The sequence below is a fragment of the Rhinichthys klamathensis genome, unplaced genomic scaffold (genome assembly GCF_029890125.1).
Source record: "Rhinichthys klamathensis goyatoka isolate OS25496 unplaced genomic scaffold, OSU_Roscu_1.1 h1tg000100l_1, whole genome shotgun sequence".
Classification (NCBI taxonomy): Eukaryota; Metazoa; Chordata; class Actinopteri; order Cypriniformes; family Leuciscidae; genus Rhinichthys; species Rhinichthys klamathensis.
The window spans coordinates 698346-722111 of NW_026606639.1; the positions used below are offsets into that span (position 1 = coordinate 698346).

The following is a 23766-nucleotide window of genomic DNA, read 5'->3' on the forward strand; positions in this document are numbered from 1 at the left end:
GGGTTAATACCATTTATGAGTGTTCTCCTACCATCCTAGGAAAAGAAATATCGCTCCACAGATGTAGATATAGATTTTGCTGCGTTTCACTCGGACATTTAATGGCCGTACACATACACGCGGAATCACTCGGACATTTAATGCCGTAGACATACACGCAAAAGATTTCGGCGTGGACTTACACGCGGATAGCTCAAAATGCTTATAGATAACACGCCACTTGACTTGAAAGTGGCGTGTATGTTTACGCAAAGTCATGATGTCATGTTCAGCGAGGGAGGAGTCTCTGGAGGAGGATGCAGAGTAGTCTGAGTACAGGAGAGCAGGGAAGATGAAAGAGACCAGAGTGTTGATGATGGTGGGAGGAGTCAGGTGGGGACCCAGAGTCCAGCCAGAATGAAGACGCAGCCGATGGTTGTGGTGGCACAGATAGAGAGCAAATGGAACCTAAAGAGACCGACGGAGCCATAGTGACGGCCCCCTGAGGTGGAACAAAAGCGACTGAGGGCCGAGGTGGAGCCAGAGGGAGGGCAGAGCCAGACTGAGCCGTAGGGGTGTAGAGACGGAGCGCAGCGGATGGCTTGCAAGTCTGAGGTGCAGGCGAAGCGATATCCGACCAAGGTGGGTCCAGAGGATCGATGGAGCCGTAAGGCCGAAGGTCTCTGGTGGAGGGGGCAACAAACCGAGGTGGAGTGACGGGATCAGCAGCTGTAGGCGGAGCCAGGGGATCCACTCGCCCAGGAGAAGCTGGATAACAGAAGGCCCGAGGTGGATCCACGTCACAGAGGGGAGACAGAGGAAGAGCCGAGGGGCTGATGGAGGACAGCGAAGAGATGGCAGGAGAGGGTGGCTGGGTGGAGGCTCTGGGGACACATAATACTTTGTGTGGAGGAGCAGAATGTTCGAGACTGAATGAAAGCACCGCCACACCGAGGTGTTACTCAGCCCATATCGATCCTCCTCCAGGACACTCCCAACTGCATAAAAACGGAGAGTCGCCAGCAGCTGAATTTCGGGGCTAAGGGGGTAGCTTCGTCGAGTTTGTCTTGACAAATTCTGACCAACAAGATCTAAAAGCTGCTGAATTTGCTGTCATGGCAGGCAAAATTTCTTTTGAATAGCATCTTCTGACATGGTAGCCAGGGGACTAAAGTTTTTGCGGATATATAATAGTGCACATACACTATGGCTCTGATAACATGATTTTGTAGAAATTGTAATCAGACACTAAACGGAGTAGGCCTACCTATTAAAATTTATTTGAGATCGCTTGGGGTCCTAACAGAGACCCGATTTCGAGGGAGAACCTGATTTGTCACAAATAATATGAGAAGCACCCAAATGACAAAACGGGGATTATAATGGCCAATTTCGTGAATATCAAATATACAACTATATTAACCGCAGTCCGTTGGCAGTGGCTGTATCCAGACATTAATAAACTAATATAGTGCACTTGAAGAAGTGAATGAAAACGAGTGAGCAAAATCAAACCCTGTGAACGTCGGACTGGCTGCCGAGACGCGCGAATTCATTCGGCCAGAATTTCACTGCCTGTCTATTTACTTTAAGTGTACATCGGTTGTACTCGCGTTATAAATGTTGTAAGAAAAAATGATGTAGATGTCGAAGATCTCAAAAATGAAGTTTATTACAGCAAAGCAGTGGCAAGGGACACGAAGCACCTTGGGTTCACTGGCGTCAGAATGAACCCCGAACTCATCCCAGCGTAAACATTTTATACCGTCTTCCATCTGTCTTTCCCCTCAGCATGTAAATGAAGCTCTCTCTTAAATGTAAATTGAGAATAACAAATTCGTCTTCTCTCTCAGCGTGGAGCTGAAACTCTATCTTAAATGTAAATTGAAGAGAACTAAAAGTGGTACCTCTGTGTCCATGTCTTTGATATTCTTTTAAATAAGAACGGCCAAATGTTTAAGGTGATAACATCTCTTTGAAGCTCCCTAATCAAGATGGTTCTTGAATACCCGCTGTCATTCCCACGCTATAGGTAATAAACGCGACTCTGTGATACTTTTAAGATTGTAAGGAATTAATTCTATGATAAATAAGCTCTTTTAAGTGAAGGAACATTTCAATATATCTATATTGGAGTGGAAGTTGGATCGGAGCAGACTATAATTTCTTACAATATATAATATGACTGGAAACGCTGTGGTTTTCCCTTCAAGACGTGCATAACATGGGTCGATTTCGAGCCTTGTAGGCGTAGGCGCTTATGAGGTCTCGATCGCGACAGGCCACACGCACACGGTGTAAGTTACACACAAATGTTCAGAAAGAAGATAATTTCGATTACTTTGTTCTAAACTTGAAATTCTTAACTAACATTAACAGCAAACCTTGTGATCACTAGTATTAGGCTATAACTGGCTAGAATGTTTGCGTTACAAAGCTAACTTACTTTATATCAAACTCACCACCGATTATTTAATGGTAAAACAAATATCTTCACATTTGGGGGTAAACATTTAGAAATACACATCTTTAAGATATTAAATACAATTTTACATCTCACCTAGGTTCTTGCTGGTAGTGGCCCTTCTTCAAAGGCTCAGGATGATAGCCAGGTGTAGCCTATATCATCAATTTAACAGTAATCTAAGGACTACTGTAATTAATGTCTCACTCTGTTTTTTTCTTCTTCAAAGAATAGCATAAATTGACAGTTACTTTCCTGTAAATAGTTCTACAGTATGACAACTGGAAATACATCAATAATACTGTAAAAGCTTTTACAGTAAACTTTCACTGATAATACAGCAAAAATACTGTGAAAACAACAGAAATCATTTACAGTGTAATGATGGTATGCAAGGCAAATGAAAGAGAACGAAAGAGTCTAAAGGAGGAATTACAATTATTGGGAAACCAAGAATTCACAATAAATAAAATACTAAATGATGGTCCAAACGCAGGAAAGAAGATAAATGCAATCATGAAATTTATTAGGATTAGTGGATTAAAAAATAGAGTATAGAAAAAGTTAATTCTCTTCACACTCCATCACAGTAGGTGGCGGTATGCACCTATGAAGTTGGTTCACAACCCACCATAAAACCAAGAAGAAGAAGAAGAGCAACATGACATCATGACTTTGCGTAAACATACACGCCACTTTCAATTCAAGTGGCGTGCTATCTATACGCATTTTGAGCTATCCGCGTGTATGTCCACGCCGAAATCTTTTGCGTGTATGTCTACGCCATTAAATGTCCGAGTGATTCCGCGTGTATGTGTACGCCGTTAAATGTCCGAGCGAAACGAAGCAAAATCTATATCTACATCTGTGGAGCGATATTTCTTTTCCTAGGATGGTAGGAGAAGACTCATAAATGGTATTAACCCCAGTGACGGGTAGGTTTAGGGACGGGGTTGGGGTAGGTCATATATTTATATATACATAATACAGTAATATAACGTTAAGTCAAAGGCGTTGATAAACACGCTGAAAAGCGATTATGCGTGTTAATAGCACGCCAAAAATGGAAATACGAATTGGCGTGTCATACATACGCCATTTCATGAGATCAGTCTGAGAAGAGAGGAATTCAAGTTCAAGTGGGTAGGGAAGTATCTCAAACTTTAAGTGTGGAAAATGGAATGCCTCAGGGAAGTGTGATTAGTCCTATATTATTTAATATTATGATTAACGATATTTTTGGAAAAGTGGCTCCGGGAATTAACACTGGCTTACAGACGATGCAGACGATGGAATTTCCATGCAGACGATGGAATAATGTGGAAAAGAGGAAGGAATGTATCTTATAATAGGGATAAAATCCAAGAAGCTATAGAAGTAGTTAGAAAATGGTCATTAGAACGGGGTTTCAGATTCTCAATATCTAAAACATGTTACCAGATAGAGGAAGAAAATTAAAGAGAATAAAATGCTAAAATTATATGGATCTTCGTTAAAGTGTCAACATTTAAGTATCTAGGATTGTGGTTTGATGATAAATTAATCTGGAAGGATATATTAAAGAAATGTGGTAAAGTTTTAAATTTAATGAGAGCAGTAGCAGGACAAGATTGGGGTGCTGACAAACAGTCATTGAAGAGCATTTATATTGGTCTTATGCGATCAACATTAGATTATGGATGCATTGTTTATGAGTCAACGTTGTTAAAAAAACTAGATGTCATGCAAGAATCATTAAGAATCATTTTAGGAGCTGTTAAAACCACACCCATTGTAGCGTTGCAAGTAGAATCATCAGAAATGCCATTATTTATAAGACGACAAAAATTGGCTATGGCATACTGGATAAATTTACAGGGACAAAGAGATAATCATCCTGTAAGGGAAGTCCTGCATGATTGTTGGGAAATTTTAAATGCAACAGGTAAAGGCTTTGCATGGGAAATAAAGGGGTGGGTTAATGAAGATGGTCTAAACTCAAAATCATTTGCACCAATAATATCCCCAATTCCACCTTGGATACTAGCTCAACCTGAAATTGACATAAAATTACACGAGAACAGAAGGGAAATGGATGAAGATGTTAGTATAAATAAATATGTTAATGAGTATATTAAAAACTCACACTACTCATTTCTTCAAATATATACAGATGATTCGAAGAGTATAGAGACTGGAAGGACAGGGACTGCATTCTATGTTCCAGAGTTTAAGGTGAGGAAGGCTGGAAGGATAACAGATGGCACATCATTATATACAGCTGAGATGACAGCTATTCTAATGGCACCATTCTAATGGTGGCGGTATGCACCTTTAAAGTTGGTTCGCAACCTGCCATAAAACCAAAAGAAGAAGAAGAAGAAGAAGAAGAAGAGAGGTGTTACGAGGAAGATACGCCATGATCGCTGTGTGAGAATCGCTGCTGGACATGTAATGGAAGACAGTGATGCACGGTCAGTTTAAGTTCCGTGAGTTTAGTGTACACTTAACATTATCGTGTGAAACTGGAGACGTAGTTGAAGCAGAAGTTCAGTTGTTTGCGTCATCGGACGGACAACGGTGTTGGAGACTGGCTGAGATCACGAGAGAGAGTTGCTGGAGCCGTGAGTTTCTTTCAGAACATAGTTGTTTTTTTGGCATCATTCTGACTGTAAGCATTTTTGAGAGTCCTGCTGTTTTGCCAAGTAATCCATGAACTGTCGAGACATTGATTTCTTCCTGCGAATCACTTAAAGGACAATTCCGGCACAAAATGAAGCTAGGGGTTAAAAACACATGGGTACCGAGTCGGCCGTTCTCTGGGATCTGTTTTCATGATAATCGAATGTACCCAGTTTTAGCTCGAACTAAAGATTAGCTTATAACGCTAATATATAGGGCATAGATTAAGTAAAAATAAAAATCGCTAGTTAATACCACTAACAAGGCTCAAAATAGCCCCACACTAACACGGTAGCATAATGAGGGTCCCTACCTGCAAACCAAAGCATTGAGAACTTTGTAAGTGTACAGACAGTTTAATAAGAAGATACTTTATAAAGACAGTGCACTTTGCGTATACAGGCAGGAGCCATCTTTGGAAAATAGTCTCGACCAGTCGAACCATGAACGCCATGCTAAGTGAGCTGGTCGATAGGAATTACGTTTGTGAAATTCTATCGACTAGCTTACATAGCATGGCGTTCCTGGTTCGACTGGTCGAGGCTATTTTCTTATTAAACTGTCTGTATACTTACAAAGTTCTCAATGATTCGGTTTGCATGTATGGACCCTCATTATGCTACCGTGTTAGTGTATGGCTATTTTGAGCCTTGTTAGTGGTATTAACTAGCGCTATTAATGCCCTATATACTGGCGTTATAAGCTAATCTTTGGTTCGAGCTAAAACTGGGTGCATTCGATTATCATGGAAACACATCCCAGAGAACGGTCGACTCTGAGTCTGTACCCATGTGTTATTAACCCCTAGGTTCATTTTGCGCCGGAATTGTCCTTTAAGTGCACTTGTTAGTGCACGAGAATGCGTTTGATGTGAATTGAACGATGGTTTTTGAAGGAGTGATTTATTTATTTTTTGAGTGTTTTGGGATTTTGGGAGAGACTGACAATATCCTACGATCAAGGTATGCTTTTGAGAAGCATTTTTTTGTGATTCAGTCCATGTGTGCGAGCTGTAGCTGAGCTGTGCCATTTTGTTCCAGAAAGTTCCTGAGTTTTTTTTCCCCCTAGGGCCTGCTAAAACTTCTCTTGTGTTTTTTTTTTTCTTGTTTATTACCCTGCCATCCTTATGACATCTCACTGACATGACCTGTCTCAGCTGTTTATCTGTCGCAAGTCGTCGCAGCCACAGATCGGTACAAAAGTTCCACACTCACACACACTTTACTGATATAGACTGAACCGAACTGAGTGTTTGAATAAACGGTTTCAACTCTCAATTTGAACTGTGTTTGTGAGAACTGAGTCAAAAAGAAACAGAATCATAAATGATAAATTCATAAGAATCGTTTGAGTTAAGTTACGAAGGTTATCTATTTGAAATAAGTTATTTGAAGTGAATCATTTGGATTGAACTTTAAGAGTCATTAACTTAAGTCAGAGTTCCCTTTCGAGAGCGGTAACTGCAACGTTGCGTCAGCTGACGCTGCGGGAACTCCTCCGAGAAAGGAGTTAACTTTTGTTGAAATCTTATAGGCTAACGCCAGCTTCAAACAGCTGGGCAGGCTCAAGGGCAGTATAAAATGCATGGGTGCGACAATTGCATCAGAATCTCTTTCTTCACGTTGTCATTGTTGAAGTTGCACCTGAGGACTAGTTACCTTTTCTTCCTCGCATCTGAAGGCTAGCCGTTGCAGGATATGCCCTTGTCGAGGTCTCTCTCTTCGTCGGCATCTTGCCCCGCCTATGATCGTCTGAGCAGCCCGCTGCGGCGGTTGTTCGCAGTTGACGGGCCCGGGATGTAGCGTCACGGACCAAGGAGAAGTCCGCGCCGCTATGGCGCTATCCTCGGCTGCCAAGACTTCGTCCTATGAACCATCCAAAAGGAGGGGAGAGTTTGTTGAAGGCCCTGCCCCCAAGCACTGTGTTCTGCATCATGTCCCCTCTGTTCCTGCAGGCGACATTTGCAATGTTTGTGTGAATGCTGGGTCTGTTTGTGTAGTTCCACAATAAGAGGACATATCCCTTCACACAAAGAGCATTTTCCTCCTCATACACTCAACACTGTGTGTAAGACTTGAGAAATTAGATAAATGCCAGGCAGTCTACTTGAGGAACGGGAAGTCTACCACTCCCTGAGAAGACAAAGGACCTTTCTGGAAATTAACATTTGAAATCTCTCTTGTGAAGGTAGCATTACCATTCGAGACGCAAATCTCACCTCAGAATCATCCTAATCTACATATCTTTCACACTTTCCCCACTCCCTCTCTCTCATGCTGAGATCACCTGAAACTCACCCAAAATCTATATAGTTTAATGTGAATAACTATCATACAGTTTTATAAATGTTTGGTATCATTTGAAATGTCTCAGTGCGACTGGTACAAAGGTCTCTGTTACGGGGTTCGTTGTTATGGGAAGAAGGAGGCGGGAAGAAGGAGGCGGGAACCGGCGAACATTCAACACTTTAATAATAAAATAAACAAATACAAAAATGAAAGTAAAAGCCAGCAGCCCCTCACGGACGACTGCTGGCACACAAAAACAAAACACAACATAAGTTCAGGCCTGTTCCTCTCTCGATCTGCACTTTCGTCGCTCCTCCTTTATGCTTCCGCTCCTCCGTGAGAGATGCGAGACCGGTGCGTCTCACAGGTGTCGCTCATTACCACTCACGCCACCGGCCTCGCGCCGCTCTCACGCCGCTCTCACGTCACTCGGCCTCATCCTGCTCGCCACAGTCTCATTCCCAAAGAGATAAATGGCACTCTGCCTCCAAGAGGTGTAAACTCTGAATGCAAATTGATATTTGCAAATTGCAAATTGCTTAGAAAATGTTTCTGTCTATATAATGAAATGCAGCAAGAGGCTCGCGCGATTCTTTAACCCAGACTAGCCCGTGATGTGAAGTGTAAGCAAAACACTTCACATCATGTATTTTATAATGTAGAGGTATTGCATCTTCTCTCTTTATTCCAAAAAAGAATAGTCAAACATTCGCTCACATTTAATGATGCACAGATATCATTAAAACCTTTCATTTATGGAGTCACATGAAATAACGAGTTAATACATGAGAACATGCATTTCATTTAATGAAATTACTTTGCCACGCGGAAAGACATTCCGCCATTGGATCAATTGAGTCAGGCTTACACTTTCATTGTCTTGAATATGCAAAGTTGATAGGGTCAGAGCTGATGTTTCATTTATCTAGTTTCGCCTATCAAATACAAGCACTCCTAGCGGTGCAGTGCGGCTATCGGCTGACTGTCTGTCTCTTCCGTGACTATAGATTTTATAGCAAGTGTAGCTTGGCCCCGTTTTCTCTGGGCTTATCTTCACTACTCTCACAGCGGGATTTAAAACAGTTCCCCAGCGTCAGCTGACGCAATGTTGAAGTTATCACCAAAGCCCGTCTACGGAGCCCTGGCCACTCCCTATTTAGTCCTATTGTACCGAATTTTGGTTGTAGTTCCACCAGAGTTCTACTGGGGGCGATCATCCGAGTGCAAAATGATTGGGAGTCTATGGAGCTAGACGGCTAAATTTGTCTCTTTCACCCGATTGCCGTTGAGAAATCTCAGATTTGAATGTAGGTTTTGCAAGTTGGGTTATAGGTTGAAAGTTGAATGAACGAGTACTTATGTCCTTTCGATTTCTTACCGGTTGAGTTGTTGTTGTCCATAACACGCTAGCATTCTGCTAATGGACGCTGATTGGTCAGTGAAGGACTGATTACGATCAGAGATACCGCTTGATGGCATCGTGTAAGCAAAGGTGACTCTTTATAGTACAGATGAAGTCCTGAGAAGAATGCTGACTGTGGAAAATGCACTTGACTGGAGCACATAGTTCTTAATAGAAGGTAGGCATATGTCTTTTCCCCCAATATATTATATTATTAATGCGACTTCTGGTTATTTTAATTACATTAATGCTAATGTGATCTACGTCATTTACCAATGCTGGAGGAAATTGCAGCTTCTCGGGGTGTCAATATGAAAGGTTTCTCCTTAGTGCACCTAATGATATTAACTGATCCCAGTAATTTACCTGAGCTTACCAGGTAAGATGGTCCCTCTATTTATTCTGTTTGAGAAGGTTCTGTCATGAACTCATATGGTCAATTTGTGTTGGATTACATTTATATAAAAGCTTGATAATGCTTAATTTCCCTTATATCTTCGCTTCCTTCCTCAGTGACCTTGAGACCAGAGTGTCTGTCCTGAATGAGTCACATGCCGATGTAGTTAACAAGACTTGGAAATTTGGTAGGGAATGACGAAGGTTACAGGAACATCCTGAATCTCATCAGCCATTTCCCCACATGCTGCATTACAGATGAGAACAACCAGCTTGTGTCCTGGGTACTGTTGATTACTATGCCATTGGAATGTTATACACTCTACCCAAAATCTGCAGACCGGCTCTACTTTTAACAACTAGCGCTGACTCGCCTAGACTGCAAAAATTAAGTTGTGTATTCCAGCCTTTATTTGATCACTGTAGTTTACTTTATGAGTAAGCAAATAAGCATAGAAGGTGGGTTAGATTTATGTTTGTTTAGTTTTTTAGTTCAAATAGGCCGACACTGGGGAAAAAAAAATGATAGTAATTTGGCCGCCTCCAGCTCTTCCCACCATGCACTGGGGCAGTAAATACTTAATTTGGTGGCATTGTTTTATCATTTGTCTGTTTTAATTACATTGCTGTCATTGATTTTATCACTCTAGTCTAAGGTGTTGTCAGGATGAGTTTGTTCCTCTATTAAATGGTATTTTAAGGTATTTCATAAGTGTTTTTAGTCTTGAGGAGTACTTGCTCTTCATGACATGAGGCATTTTGAATGATATGCAAATAAAGAAATTAATTTGCATTGAGTTAACACAACAATTAAGTTAAGTCATGGAAATTTACTTAGGCCTACATTTACTTTTTACTTAAAACAATTAAGTGAATGAACATAACTCAAATTAGGCTTGCAAACATTTGTTTTTACATACAACAATTAAACTCAGCTGAATGATTACACAGAAGAATCTGGTGGAGTGTATGAAATGACCTCGAAATTACTAGGCAAGTTGCACATCGACGGAAATGGTTTAACCGCACCTAAAACATGAGACTGCGTTTGCATTTCTGAACTCTAAACATTCCGTGTTCCACAGTTTTACTCTCTTGATGCATTCGACTGTCTGCATAATGTTTGATAGCTGTGTTTTTTCCAGACAAATCATTATTGAACTTGTCAAATAATCGTGCTTATGTAACATTCAAGGCAAAAAAAAAATTCCCCAAAAGACCCTAAGTGTTACGATCAGGCAGGAATGAAGCAGAGAGTGAATCCAATCGCAAGCACTTTAATGATCCAACAAACAAGTAATCCAGGGTAAATACAGAACAAGGTACACGGAACTAGGAACCTCGCAACATCAAACAACGACCGACAAACACCAACTGAAGAACATGGGTATAAATACACAGGCAAACAAGCTAAACAAGATAACAAGGGGGCGTGGCTAATCAGAAACACCTGGGAAGACTAATATAGATAGACAGGGAACCACTAAACATGACAAGACAAACCCACACCGTGACATAGCCCCCTCCCTATGGGCGGCTCCTGACGCCCATAAAACACCAAAAAGTTCAGGAGGGCGGAGAAGCGGAGGCGGACTTGGGGGAGGGATGGAGGGCCAGGCCCGCACGGGGAACCGGGGCCTGGGCCATGGAACGTGGGCTGCGCAGGCGACCAGGGCGGAGCAGGACGCGCAGGCGGCCACGGCGGTGAAGACCCCTCGGGCGGCCACCGCGGCGCATACGTGGCGTGAACGGTCTCTGGCTGGGCAGGCGTGACGTGAACGGTCTCTGGCTGGGCAGGCGTGACGTGAACTGTCTCTGGCTGGGCAGGCGTGACGTGAACGGCCTCTTGCTCGGCAGGCGTGACGTGAACGGCCTCTTGCTCGGCAGGCGTGACGTGAACGGCCTCTTGCTCGGCAGGCGTGACGTGAACGGCCTCTTGCTCGGCAGGCGTGACGTGAACGGCCTCTTGCTCGGCAGGCGTGACGTGAACGGCCTCTTGCTCGGCAGGCGTGACGTGAACGGTCTCAGGCTGTGCAGACGTGACGTCAAGCGAGGGCCCTGGACTGGACAGAACCAGTGGTGAAGGCGGTTCTGTACTGGACTGGACCAGCGGCGAAGAGGCCTTGGTGCTGGACGGAACCAGCGGCGAAGAGGGCTTGGTGCTGGATGGAACCAGCGGCGAAGAGGGCTTGGTGCTGGGTTCATGGGCTGTATCGGATGTGTGTGCTGCCCATACACACAAAACAGCCATGGACCCCACAATGAGCACAGTGTCTTCCAGAGAAGCATGGACGGTCTCTGGCTGGACGGTCCCTGGCTGGACGGTCTCTGGCTGGACGGTCCCTGGCTGGACGGTCCCTGGCTGGATGGTCTCTGGCTGGACGGTCCCTGGCTGGACGTGGCTGACGTGAAGCTCTGGCTGGACGTGGCTGACGTGAAGCTCTGGCTGGACGTGGCTGACGTGAAGCTCCGGCTTGGCAGGAATAAGCTCCGGCAGATCGGTATCGGCGGACAGAGAATCGGTCAGCAAAAGAGCCTGGATGATATATTCCTTCAGACTACAGCTAGGGTGATGGAGTGGCATAAAGGAGTAGAGTGGCTCGGATAGCCCTCCTCGGAAGAATACCATCAAGCACACCTCATCAAAAGATGAGACATGTGCCAGTTTAATAAAGTCCAAAATATACTCCCCTAGGGACCGGTCTCCTTGACGGAGACGAATAATCTGTGCTGCTGGATTCATGTTGGTCGGTCGTTCTGTTACGATCAGGCAGGAATGAAGCAGAGAGTGAATCCAATCGCAAGTAGTGATGTTACGTCTGACACCGACGCTCCGAAGCTTGCTTCAAACTCGAACGGTCCTTGCAATGAACCACTGCTTCGGAGCTTGTATCATTACGTCATTAGTCACGTGAAAATGACGTCTGAAGCAAACACATTGCTTCACTCCTGTAGTGAACCACCTGACTGCTTTGACAGCCCAATCCAGTGTTGACAGGTTTGAAACCTGGCGGCTGTATTTCTTATAAAAGTGAAGCCAAACCATGGCAACACCGTGGGTTGTAGTAGTCGGTGTTTGGATTGGTGTTATTGTTGAGGAGAGTGGATTGAGTTTATTGTTGAGGAGAGTGGATTGAGTGTATTGTTGAGGAGAGTGGCAAAGAAATAATTACACACACACACACACACACACACACACACACACACACACACACACACACACACACACACACATCATGCTTAATGTTTTATTATCAAGGTGAACACATGAAATTCATCAGTGTCTGGAAACTTCACCTACATAAATGAGTTTCACAGCACTACACTGTTTCAGCTTTGATCGCCTCGGTAAACACGTCATAAACGGGGCGTTAACATAAGCCTACTGGCATTTTATGGTTGTCAGCTTTGTTGCATTACATTTACTTCACCAGGAGATGGTGCTGCAATTTCTATCTGAATGAAGCTTCGAGTAATAAACCATTTTCGACACAATTGTATCGGAAAGCAATAATGCTTCGAAACGCTTCATTTGGCCATCACTTATCGCAAGCACTTTAATGATCCAACAAACAAGTAATCCAGGGTAAATACAGTACAAGGTACACGGAACTAGGAACCTCGCAACATCAAACAACGACCGACAAACAACAACTGAAGAACATGGGTATACACAGGCAAACAAGCTAAACAAGATAACAAGGGGGCGTAGCTAATCAGAAACACCTGGGAAGACTAATAGACAGCAGGGAACCACTAAACATGACAAGACAAACCCACACCGTGACACTAAGGTTAGCAGTTTGGTGCAAACTCCGCCCCTTGGACGATTTCATTTGCCATTTCAATCACGTAGTTACCTGTCAAGAAAAGTTCAGACTTCAGAAAAATCATGGACACCCATGAGGACAAAAAGCAATGTTATACTACCTATCGGGATGTGCCAACGCTGGTCAAGGTTATGGCTTAAGCCCAATTTATACTTCTGCGTCGACCTCCCGCCGTAGCTACATCGTAGGCTGTGTGTAGCGCGCGTACCGTACCTTCGGCGTACCCTGACGTGCACCTCTACAAAAATGTAACAACGCGTCAATTCTAAGTGGGCGCAAGCGCTGTGATTGGTCTGCTAGAACCGTTCCCTCTGCGTGCATCAACGCGGACAACGACGCAGAAGTATAAATGAAAACCAATGCGTAGTCTACAGCGTAGAGGCTCCGGCGTAGGTCCGACGCAGAAATCAGCCTTTAGGCCGGTTATGCTTAAGATAGTATTTGTTTCAGTGTTGTGTAGGCATGCAACGCTGTGATTGACATTGACCAATTAAATCTTTAGAATTGGCTACGGGGCGGGGTTTAAAGTCCCTGTAAAGTCAAAATGAAGTATGTGTTCTGAGTTTGTCATATCACAGAAAAATGTGTTATTAGACACCCAGCCAAATTTGAATGATAAAAAAATCCGACAAGTACATAAAATAAGCTATCAAAATCTTGAAAAAATGAGCAGTAGTCTCTGCTCTCAAACGCTGGGGCGTGTCCGTTGGCTGCGCTGAAACCACGCCCACTAGTGGTAAAGATGCCGTCGCCACAATCAACTGTCACCCGCTACAGCCGGAATGGATGCTCCTAGCAGCTTATTAGTTTAATTATAACATGCGCACAAGGCAACTACACTCATTGGTGGGCACGCACTGCCGATGATGCCACCAGTTGTCGGCGCGACGGGAGGATGAAGGCCGAGGCGGGAGATAGTCGTTTCGGCCCCATTCACCAGTAACAGCGGATTACCAGTGAATCCCAGTTGTCTCCGACGAAAGTTTATAAAACTATCCCGTGTAAAATGATCACTACAGAGGCGGGTTTTGGTGGTGATCCTCAGCTCTCCATCAAGGTGGCTCTTCACAAAATTAATCCACCTCTTCTTGATGTGATCGTATTTAGGAAATTTAAATAAAGACACCGATCTGTTTTGTACGTGATCACATCCAGGTAGTACGCATTTCCGTGAAGAAAGACATAGGTGCCTCAGGCGCTCCAGTGCGTCATCAGGTAGGGGCGTGGCCAGGAGCTCCGGCACTCCAGTGCGTCATCGAGTACCCTTTTAGCCCCGCCCAAAAAATCCGTAAAATATCAATGGTGAAAAACTGTTTAACGGTCTAACTCCACAATTCAGTACTTCACAGTCTTTGTAATGTGTTTTAGCAATACATTTAACATTTATAATGTGTTTAGAATTTTTTTTAAATTGCCTTTACAGGGACTTTAAAGTAAGTGGCTCTCACTCACTGCAGAGCCAAATGACATCCAGCTCCCCCTATCTGGACGCGATGGGTTGATGGCGATTGACCTAGTCCCGCTCCACCTCTGTGAACCTAAAAGCTTTTAGGCATATTTATTTATTTATTTATTCTAAAACAATTTTTGGGTCACTCATTGTTCGAGTTGCTTCAAGTAAAATGTTCATAATGTTCTGTATAGTTTCTAATCTACACGTGGAAATCAGTATGTAAGTATGTGAATCAACAAATGTGTCTCTGTCTGTGACTAGTTAGCCTGTCATTTTTTAATCGTATTGGGTGAAGTGATACTATATCACCTCAATCATAAGTTATGATTAAGGTTGCAGCTAAACTCTCCTGGACAGTGGGTCTCCAGTATCAGGGTTTGAAGACACTGGGCGCTCCAGGGCAAAGTTTTTGGAAACACTGGTCTAAAATCTACTTAGTCTTTCAGACTATGCTAAAATCATGCAGCCAGTTGCAAAAAAACCCTTTAAAGTCCCACTCCGATCATATTTTGAGCTATTTGTAAACATTCCCAGTGGTCTTTAAATTATGATTATGCCATTTTTAGCCAAACTCACAAAACCTGTGCCGTTTTCTGTGACTTTGCTTCAGCAGAGCGGCAGTAGCTCATTAGCAATTCGCCTCTGCGTTGTGGGCGGAGCCGTTGGCACGGAGATGACCCTCCCCCTCCCCGTTGCTGAGAGCTCTGTCTCTCCCGCTAGCTTACACCCCCAACCTGTCATTACCGGTGCAACAAAAATTGAGAGCAATATTGGAGCTATCCAGCCGTACAGTGCGTTTTCGTTTTAAAACGCATAACTTTTGCAACGATTATGCGCTCCTGCCGTCCACATTACTGACCCTCGGCCTCGAAAACGGAGACTGACCCCTTCAGTCGAGTCCGATGCAAGACACGCAAGTGACGCAACCCATAGCAACGAGTCATGGCAACGACAGCTCAAACCGACAGAAACATACAAGTAAACGTGAATTTTGTCACATTGTCATGTTAATTATAATCAAATGGATTTTGTTTTATTGAAAACAATATTATCATTGATATTTGTTTGAGAGGGGCACTTTCGATTAATTTTAACAAGCTTGTGGCCCCGCCCAGTGGAGTTACTACGTCACAACTCCAGTCTATTTTAAACGGCATTTTAGCGTCTGCTACTGATTCACAGCCATTTGAATGTAGAAATACTCAGAAATACAACTTTGAGCTTATTTTTCTCAAGATATGTCCTCTAACATAAGAAAAATGCCACAAGAACATGTTAACACCTAGAAAAACATTATTTTCATCGGAGTGGGTCTTTAACAATCCTTAATGATTATACCTGAACAATTAGATACAGTAAGCGGTTTCTTAATTTAAGAGGTTTGTTCCATATTCACAGTGTTTCAAAAAATGATGTCCAGAATACTTATTCGGTAATGATAGAAAATCTGCGGAAGGAAACTGCAGGCACATTCACTCTTTCATAGGCCTACTTTCTGCAAATAACAGTGATTATTATAGTTGTAGGAATCAACCATTAGGCTATTCCACACAATGCACTGATTAACGTCACTCACTTTTCCCCTAAGAAGCTGAGACAAAATATTTAACGCATGTGACTTAAAACCATATCAAATTACAGTACAAAGTTAGAGCAGCAGTTTTTTAAATACTTCTTTTAGAACATAAACTGTGGATAAAAAAATCCAAGGCCACAGACTTACTGCAATAATCATTATAGACTCTCTGTGTCTTTGCATGAGGTTTAACCCTGTTTACTATACAAATGATTTTGAGATTCCTTGAGTTACAGTGAATGAAACAACTGTCAGACTCAGACTTCTCTGAGATGGCAATGTTGGTACCACTTTGATAAATAAAGGGACCATTTAAACTAAAAAGTGGTTATTTTTATACCATATAGTTGTTCAACAAGGAGTTCTGGATTTTGTTTTATAGAGGGAACCAGAGACTGTCATTTTGTGTTACTTTCCACCTACTTTGCTTGAGATCACGATAGCAGGGACAGATTTATAAAACCAGAACATTAGCCATAAAGACCTGCAAATCATGCTAACTCGAGCTGCTTATACAAATAAGGACAAAATAAATGAAATTGTCAATAGAAACAAAGAAAGAGGGATTTACAAAAATTAAAACCTAGCCGACAGTGGCTGGAGCAGGCAGGCCATTTTGAATGGAAGAGAATTCAATTAGTTAATATTAATTATCTTAAAAAGTATATTCTATATAAAAGTACAAGAATACATTCAAATGTTTAAAAAAACATTAAAATGTAGCCTATACAACCAATAAAGCATCAAAACATTGTCAAACATCTGAATAAATAGCAACAACACAGGACAAAACAAGCATAAATAATTGAAATACAATATTTATAAACCGACATTAAGTAATATGTTTTTTTTAAAATATAGATATAAAATTATCTGCAAAACAATGTCAAATAATTGCATATTAGTGTAACGCAGACAGAAAGATATTCCAAATACAGTAGTCGCCTTGCAACTTGCGAGCACTGTAATTAAATTAAAAAGAGAAAAAAAGTTTGTTTGTTTCTTTCAAACCCATTGTCCCTCCCTACAACTACGATTGGTGGATGCGTGAGGCCCCGCCCTAATTCGCAGCCCTGTAGAGAGTGACGTTTGTTTATAATCTCAGACAGCATATATTTGGTTCCATCCAGTTTCGATTTAACGACATAAGGGAGAATCAAGAGTCAAGACAGCCCGAGTCAATTAATACAGCTTAAACATGTATTTTAAGATGATTGTGGCGTTTCTGGCGGTGATGTTGGCCGTGGCGAGCGCTGGGCTGGTTGGAGGTCCTATAGATGCAGACATGAACGACGACGGAGCTCAGAATGCGTTACAGTTTGCAATGGTCCAGTACAACAAGCAAAGCAATGATGTATTTGTGCGTCAGGTTTCCGAAGTCGTCAAGGTTCAAAAACAAGTAAGTAGGCCTACTTTAAACGTTTGTTTTGTCATTTATACTCGGAACGTCGCTAAATCACACCCAGTGAGAAACATCGGCCGCTGTCATGGTGGAACGCCCTGATTTCGCCGAGACGTGTTTCTATGTTACATATTCTATGTCAACATATTTTGTTGATTCTGGAACAACATTCCTGTCAGTTTTGTAGCCCTAACCAGATCCCTACAACTAAACCTTACCTAAGACATAAGTTAGGATATCCCTAAAATCAGAGGGAAATGATAGGTGAATAGGAATGGTGTAGAAGCACCTAACCCTGGTTTTAAGTAACTTGACATTAACTGTAAACCTATCAGTCAAATCTGATTGGTTGATTAGAATGTTAATCCAGGAACATGTTACACTTGGTGAAATCAGGTTCTGCGTCATGGTGTGTATGACTGTCACATGCGAGTATGACTGTGTCAACAAACCTGATTTAATTGACATAATCCTGTTTAAAACAAGGCAGTGACAGTCACAAAGGTGTGACAATATGTGACTGTATACAAATAAATGTATAACAAATAACTGTCTGAATATATTTTTTAAACTTACTATTTTTTTAATAGTAAGTTATCCAGTAGCAACTAGTATTCAGCTAGTAATTCCATATGCCTATAGGATTTAATGGCAAACAATGGAATAAGGTATTTATTATCAATATTGTTAAAGTGATTTGTAGCAAAGAAGTTAACACTGGTATGAGGAAGTACTAAGTATCTAATGAATAGTTATGAGAGATGTTGGAAAATATACTAGGAATAAATAAAGAATATATGTTAAAACAAATAAATATTTTCAGAACCCTTGAAATTTTTGCCAGTTGTATCCAAAGCAATATACAAAAAGAATTGTTGGCCCCAACATGGAAACTATTTATATCATAGGCCACATAAGGGATTTAAAAAAAAAAGGTAAGACAGTAAAAGATTTTTCAGATGTGATGTTTTAAACAGTATTTGAAGTATGACCAATGTTTTTTGAAAATTGACAAAACTACCAAAAATTGCTATGAACAACTTTTTACTGCTTAAAATGTCCTCTTTGCTCACATCATGATATGATCATGGTAAGAAAGATATTTTAAGCATCAGTTAATGTAGGTTGTTTTTGTGAAATTGTGACGCATTACATCAGGGTTTACCCAACAATGTCTGAACATGTTTCTGGTTGCTCTAGGTTGTCTCGGGCCTGAAATACATCTTCACTGTGAAAGTGGCCAGAACATCTTGCAGGAAGGGTGGAGTTGAGACCCTGTGTGTCGTTCATGAGGACCCTGCTGTTGCAGACGTAAGACACACTGTCTCATTTACAGTATTACAGTTACCTGTTTGCATTTATCAATTTCCATATTAAAAGAGATTTCCTTTTTTTCCTTTTAGGTCACTCAGTGCAAAATAGTGGTCTGGAGCCAGCCATGGTTAAAATCAATTAAAGTAGTTGAAAACACCTGCATGTAGAGCATGTTTCTAGTGCAGTTTGAGGCTTTTTAACAATCATGCAGCAATAAAATTGACTTATTGCTAATTATGGTAAACTAGTCTTTACTATTCATAAAATAGGAATTTGATTTGTCATGATAACCTTTGATGTCAACAACAAATCATGATATAAGAATGCTTAACTAACACAATAATCATGTAATCTCATTAGACTCAATTGCTTTGAAAAAATCTACGATTTGTAAGAATTTCTAAATAATAAACTGCATTTTCCAATATTTGTTCATCCTTTACTTATTAAAACATGGTTGAATGAGATATGTCTGTGCACTGTTTTTTGGTTAAATACATTTTGGGAGTCATACTGATTTGGAGGATTGAGAACACTGTATATTATTTTGTGAATGTATACATAAACAAAGAAAACAACCCAATAGTATTTATGATAATAACAGTTATAGGAGTGTAAATACCAGAACTGATATATTTGTATGTGATTTTAAATTTAATGTTTACAGTTTTATAAATACCTCAATCTTGCACTCACACCTTTTCTCCGAATATCAAATAAACCTCTGCAGAATTACTGCATTGATACAAGCATTTTGATACAAGGGTTGAAACTATTTCTTTTACCACAACTGCAAAAGAGTTTGATCAGCTTTATAGTGTTTTGTTTTTCTTTCCCTCATAAAAAGGATGAAGGATAATAAGGATATTTATTTTTATCATGCATGTTCCAATAATCCCTATGGCGTTTGCGTGACAAGCCAGTGGTGTACAGAAATTTATACTAATAAAATAATTTATACTAATTACACTGTAGAAATGTAAGGTGTATAGCAGTATTATGTTATTTTAATTTCAGCACAGCATAGTTAGTACTCCGCTATGAAGCTTATCTATTAATAAATTACCTTCAAAAACGTTTCACAAGGAATAAATCTTGAAAAAAAATTTAAAATTGCAATGAACAATTTTGTATGTTTGTTATAATGATGCGAGTTGTCAGTTGTCGTTTTTCATTACTACTGTATGTTACTACTATTTATGTCTTTTAAAATACATTGATCTTGCCATGTGTCACAATCGGGTATACACACACAATGAAGATGAATCTCCAATAAAGTCTTTAATATGCAAACACAGATGAAGACAGGTAAATCGAAATAACACGTATGCATTGGCGAGGCCGGACAACTTATAGACAAGGGAACTTATACAGGGAACAAACAAAGGTAACTTGTTAGTTAACAGCTGAACAGAATGACTAATCAAATGAGTGATCGTATTAGCTAATAACGAACTCAGGAAGGAAAACAGAAATGACAGAAAACAAACTCAAAACTGAACATAACTGTGACATTATGCCCCATCCTGGAAAGGCGCAACCTTGCGCTGACAGTCCAAATGAGGGAGGAGTCTCAGAAGGAGGACACAGAGTAGCCTGAGTACAAGTACAGGAGAGCAGGGAAGATGAAAGAAGGCAGAGCCTGACTGAGCCGTGGCCGTAAGGGGAAAAAGATGGCGGGAGAGGGAGGCTGGGCGGAGACACTGAATACTTTGTGCTGAACGGGACCAGCAAGGGTGCAGGGCTGGGTGGGATCAGCGGGGGTAGAGGCTCATGCTCTCCAAACACCAGCAAACTATGGCGAGTGAAAAGTGACATTTCTAAGACTACACTGAAGAAGGAGAAGGAGCAGTCTACCCTTCCGTCGCCGTCAGTCCGTGTCTATTTTTGAATGGGATTGATAGAGACGGCAGACGACAGACCGGCGGCGACGTCACGGCGACGTCACAGTTGGAACGTATACCTTACGGCGACGTGGCGATGGCGTATGTGAGAAATGCATAAAAAAATCAGACGTCTGAACTAGGCACGTCGCATCATAAGACGCCTGATACACACGTCGTCCCTCTGTACGTCGCATCATAAGACGCCTGATACACACGTCGTCCCTCTGTACGTCGCATCATAAGACGCCTGATAAACACGCCGTCCCTCTGTACGTCGCATCATAAGACGCCTGATACACACGCCGTCCCTCTGTACGTCGCATCATAAGACGCCTGATACACACGCCGTCCCTCTGTACGTCGCATCATAAGACGCCTGATACACACGCCGTCCCTCTGTACGTCGCATCATAAGACGCCTGATACACACGTCGTCCCTCTGTACGTCGCATCATAAGACGCCTGATACACACGTCGTCCCTCTGTACGTCGCATCATAAGACGCCTGATACACACGTCGTCCCTCTGTACGTCGCATCATAAGACGCCTGATACACACGTCGTCCCTCTGTACGTCGCATCATAAGACACCTGATAAACACGTCGTCCCTCTGTACGTCGCATCATAAGACGCCTGATACACACGCCGTCCCTCTGTACGTCGCATCATAAGACGCCTGATACACACGCCGTCCCTCTGTACGTCGCATCATAAGACGCCTGATACACACGTCGTCCCTCTGTACGTCGCATCATAAGACGCCTGATACACACGCCGTCCCTCTGTACGTCGCATCATAAGACGCCTGATACACACGCCGTCCCTCTGTACGTCGCATCATAAAACGCCTGATACACACGTCGTCCCTCTGTACGTCGCATCATAAAACGCCTGATACACACGTCGTCCCTCTGTACGTCGCATCATAAGACGCCTGATACACACGTCGTCCCTCTGTACGTTGCATCATAAGACGCCTGATAAACACGTCGTCCCTCTGTACGTCGCATCATAAGACGCCTGATACACACGCCGTCCCTCTGTACGTCGCATCATAAGACGCATGATACACACGCCGTCCCTCTGTACGTCGCATCATAAGACGCCTGATACACACGTCGTCCCTCTGTACGTCGCATCATAAGACGCCTGATACACACGCCGTCCCTCTGTACGTCGCATCATAAGACGCCTGATAAACACGTCGTCCCTCTGTACGTCGCATCATAAGACGCCTGATACACACGCCGTCCCTCTGTACGTCGCATCATAAGACGCATGATACACACGTCGTCCCTCTGTACGTCGCATCATAAGACGCCTGATACACACGCCGTCCCTCTGTACGTCGCATCATAAGACGCATGATACACACGCCGTCCCTCTGTACGTCGCATCATAAGACGCCTGATACACACGTCGTCCCTCTGTACGTCGCATCATAAGACGCCTGATACACACGCCGTCCCTCTGTACGTCGCATCATAAGACGCCTGATAAACACGTCGTCCCTCTGTACGTCGCATCATAAGACGCCTGATACACACGCCGTCCCTCTGTACGTCGCATCATAAGACGCCTGATACACACGTCGTCCCTCTGTACGTCGCATCATAAAACGCCTGATACACACGTCGTCCCTCTTTACGTCGCATCATAAGACGCCTGATACACACGTCGTCCCTCTGTACGTCGCATCATAAGACGCCTGATAAACACGTCGTCCCTCTGTACGTCGCATCATAAGACGCCTGATAAACACGTCGTCCCTCTGTACGTCGCATCATAAGACGCCTGATAAACACGTCGTCCCTCTGTACGTCGCATCATAAAACGCCTGATACACACGTCGTCCCTCTTTACGTCGCATCATAAGACGCCTGATACACACGCCGTCCCTCTGTACGTCGCATCATAAGACGCCTGATACACACGTCGTCCCTCTGTACGTCGCATCATAAGACGCCTGATAAACACGTCGTCCCTCTGTACGTCGCATCATAAGACGCCTGATAAACACGTCGTCCCTCTGTACGTCGCATCATAAGACGCCTGATACACACGTCGTCCCTCTGTACGTCGCATCATAAAACGCCTGATACACACGTCGTCCCTCTTTACGTCGCATCATAAGACGCCTGATACACACGCCGTCCCTCTGTACGTCGCATCATAAGACGCCTGATACACACGTCGTCCCTTTGTACGTCGCATCATAAGACGCCTGATAAACACGTCGTCCCTCTGTACGTCGCATCATAAGACGCCTGATACACACGCCGTCCCTCTGTACGTCGCATCATAAGACGCCTGATAAACACGTCGTCCCTCTGTACGTCGCATCATAAGACGCCTGATACACACGCCGTCCCTCTGTACGTCGCATCATAAGACGCATGATACACACGCCGTCCCTCTGTACGTCGCATCATAAGACGCCTGATACACACGTCGTCCCTCTGTACGTCGCATCATAAGACGCCTGATACACACGCCGTCCCTCTGTACGTCGCATCATAAGACGCCTGATAAACACGTCGTCCCTCTGTACGTCGCATCATAAGACGCCTGATACACACGCCGTCCCTCTGTACGTCGCATCATAAGACGCCTGATACACACGTCGTCCCTCTGTACGTCGCATCATAAAACGCCTGATACACACGTCGTCCCTCTTTACGTCGCATCATAAGACGCCTGATAAACACGTCGTCCCTCTGTACGTCGCATCATAAGACGCCTGATACACACGCCGTCCCTCTGTACGTCGCATCATAAGACGCCTGATAAACACGTCGTCCCTCTGTACGTCGCATCATAAGACGCCTGATACACACGCCGTCCCTCTGTACGTCGCATCATAAAACGCCTGATACACACGTCGTCCCTCTTTACGTCGCATCATAAGAAGCCTGATAAACACGCCGTCCCTCTGTACGTCGCATCATAAGACGCCTGATACACACGCCGTCCCTCTGTACGTCGCATCATAAGACGCCTGATAAACACGTCGTCCCTCTGTACGTCGCATCATAAGACGCCTGATACACACGCCGTCCCTCTGTACGTCGCATCATAAGACGCCTGATACACACGCCGTCCCTCTGTACGTCG

At 43.0% G+C, this 23766-nt stretch overlaps 1 protein-coding gene across 1 annotated transcript; it reads left to right on the plus strand.

Moving 5' to 3' along the window:
* The first annotated feature begins 17188 nt into the window (after positions 1-17188).
* On the plus strand, positions 17189-19232 carry LOC130086794 (cystatin-like). Its single transcript, XM_056252988.1, has 3 exons — positions 17189-17448; positions 18652-18762; positions 18855-19232. The coding sequence occupies exons 1-3, from the start codon at positions 17248-17250 to the stop codon at positions 18930-18932; spliced, it is 390 nt and encodes a 129-aa protein (XP_056108963.1). The 5' UTR covers positions 17189-17247; the 3' UTR covers positions 18933-19232.
* The last annotated feature ends 4534 nt before the right edge of the window (positions 19233-23766 follow it).

Excerpts from the sequence above, each read along its gene's own strand:
- LOC130086794 (XM_056252988.1), top strand. The coding sequence starts at position 17,248 with ATGTATTTTAAGATGATTGTGGCGTTTCTGGCGGTGATGTTGGCCGTG. Across the intron at positions 17,449-18,651 it reads TCGTCAAGGTTCAAAAACAA|GTTGTCTCGGGCCTGAAATA; the intron begins GTAAGTAGGCCT and ends TGGTTGCTCTAG. Across the intron at positions 18,763-18,854 it reads AGGACCCTGCTGTTGCAGAC|GTCACTCAGTGCAAAATAGT; the intron begins GTAAGACACACT and ends TTTTCCTTTTAG.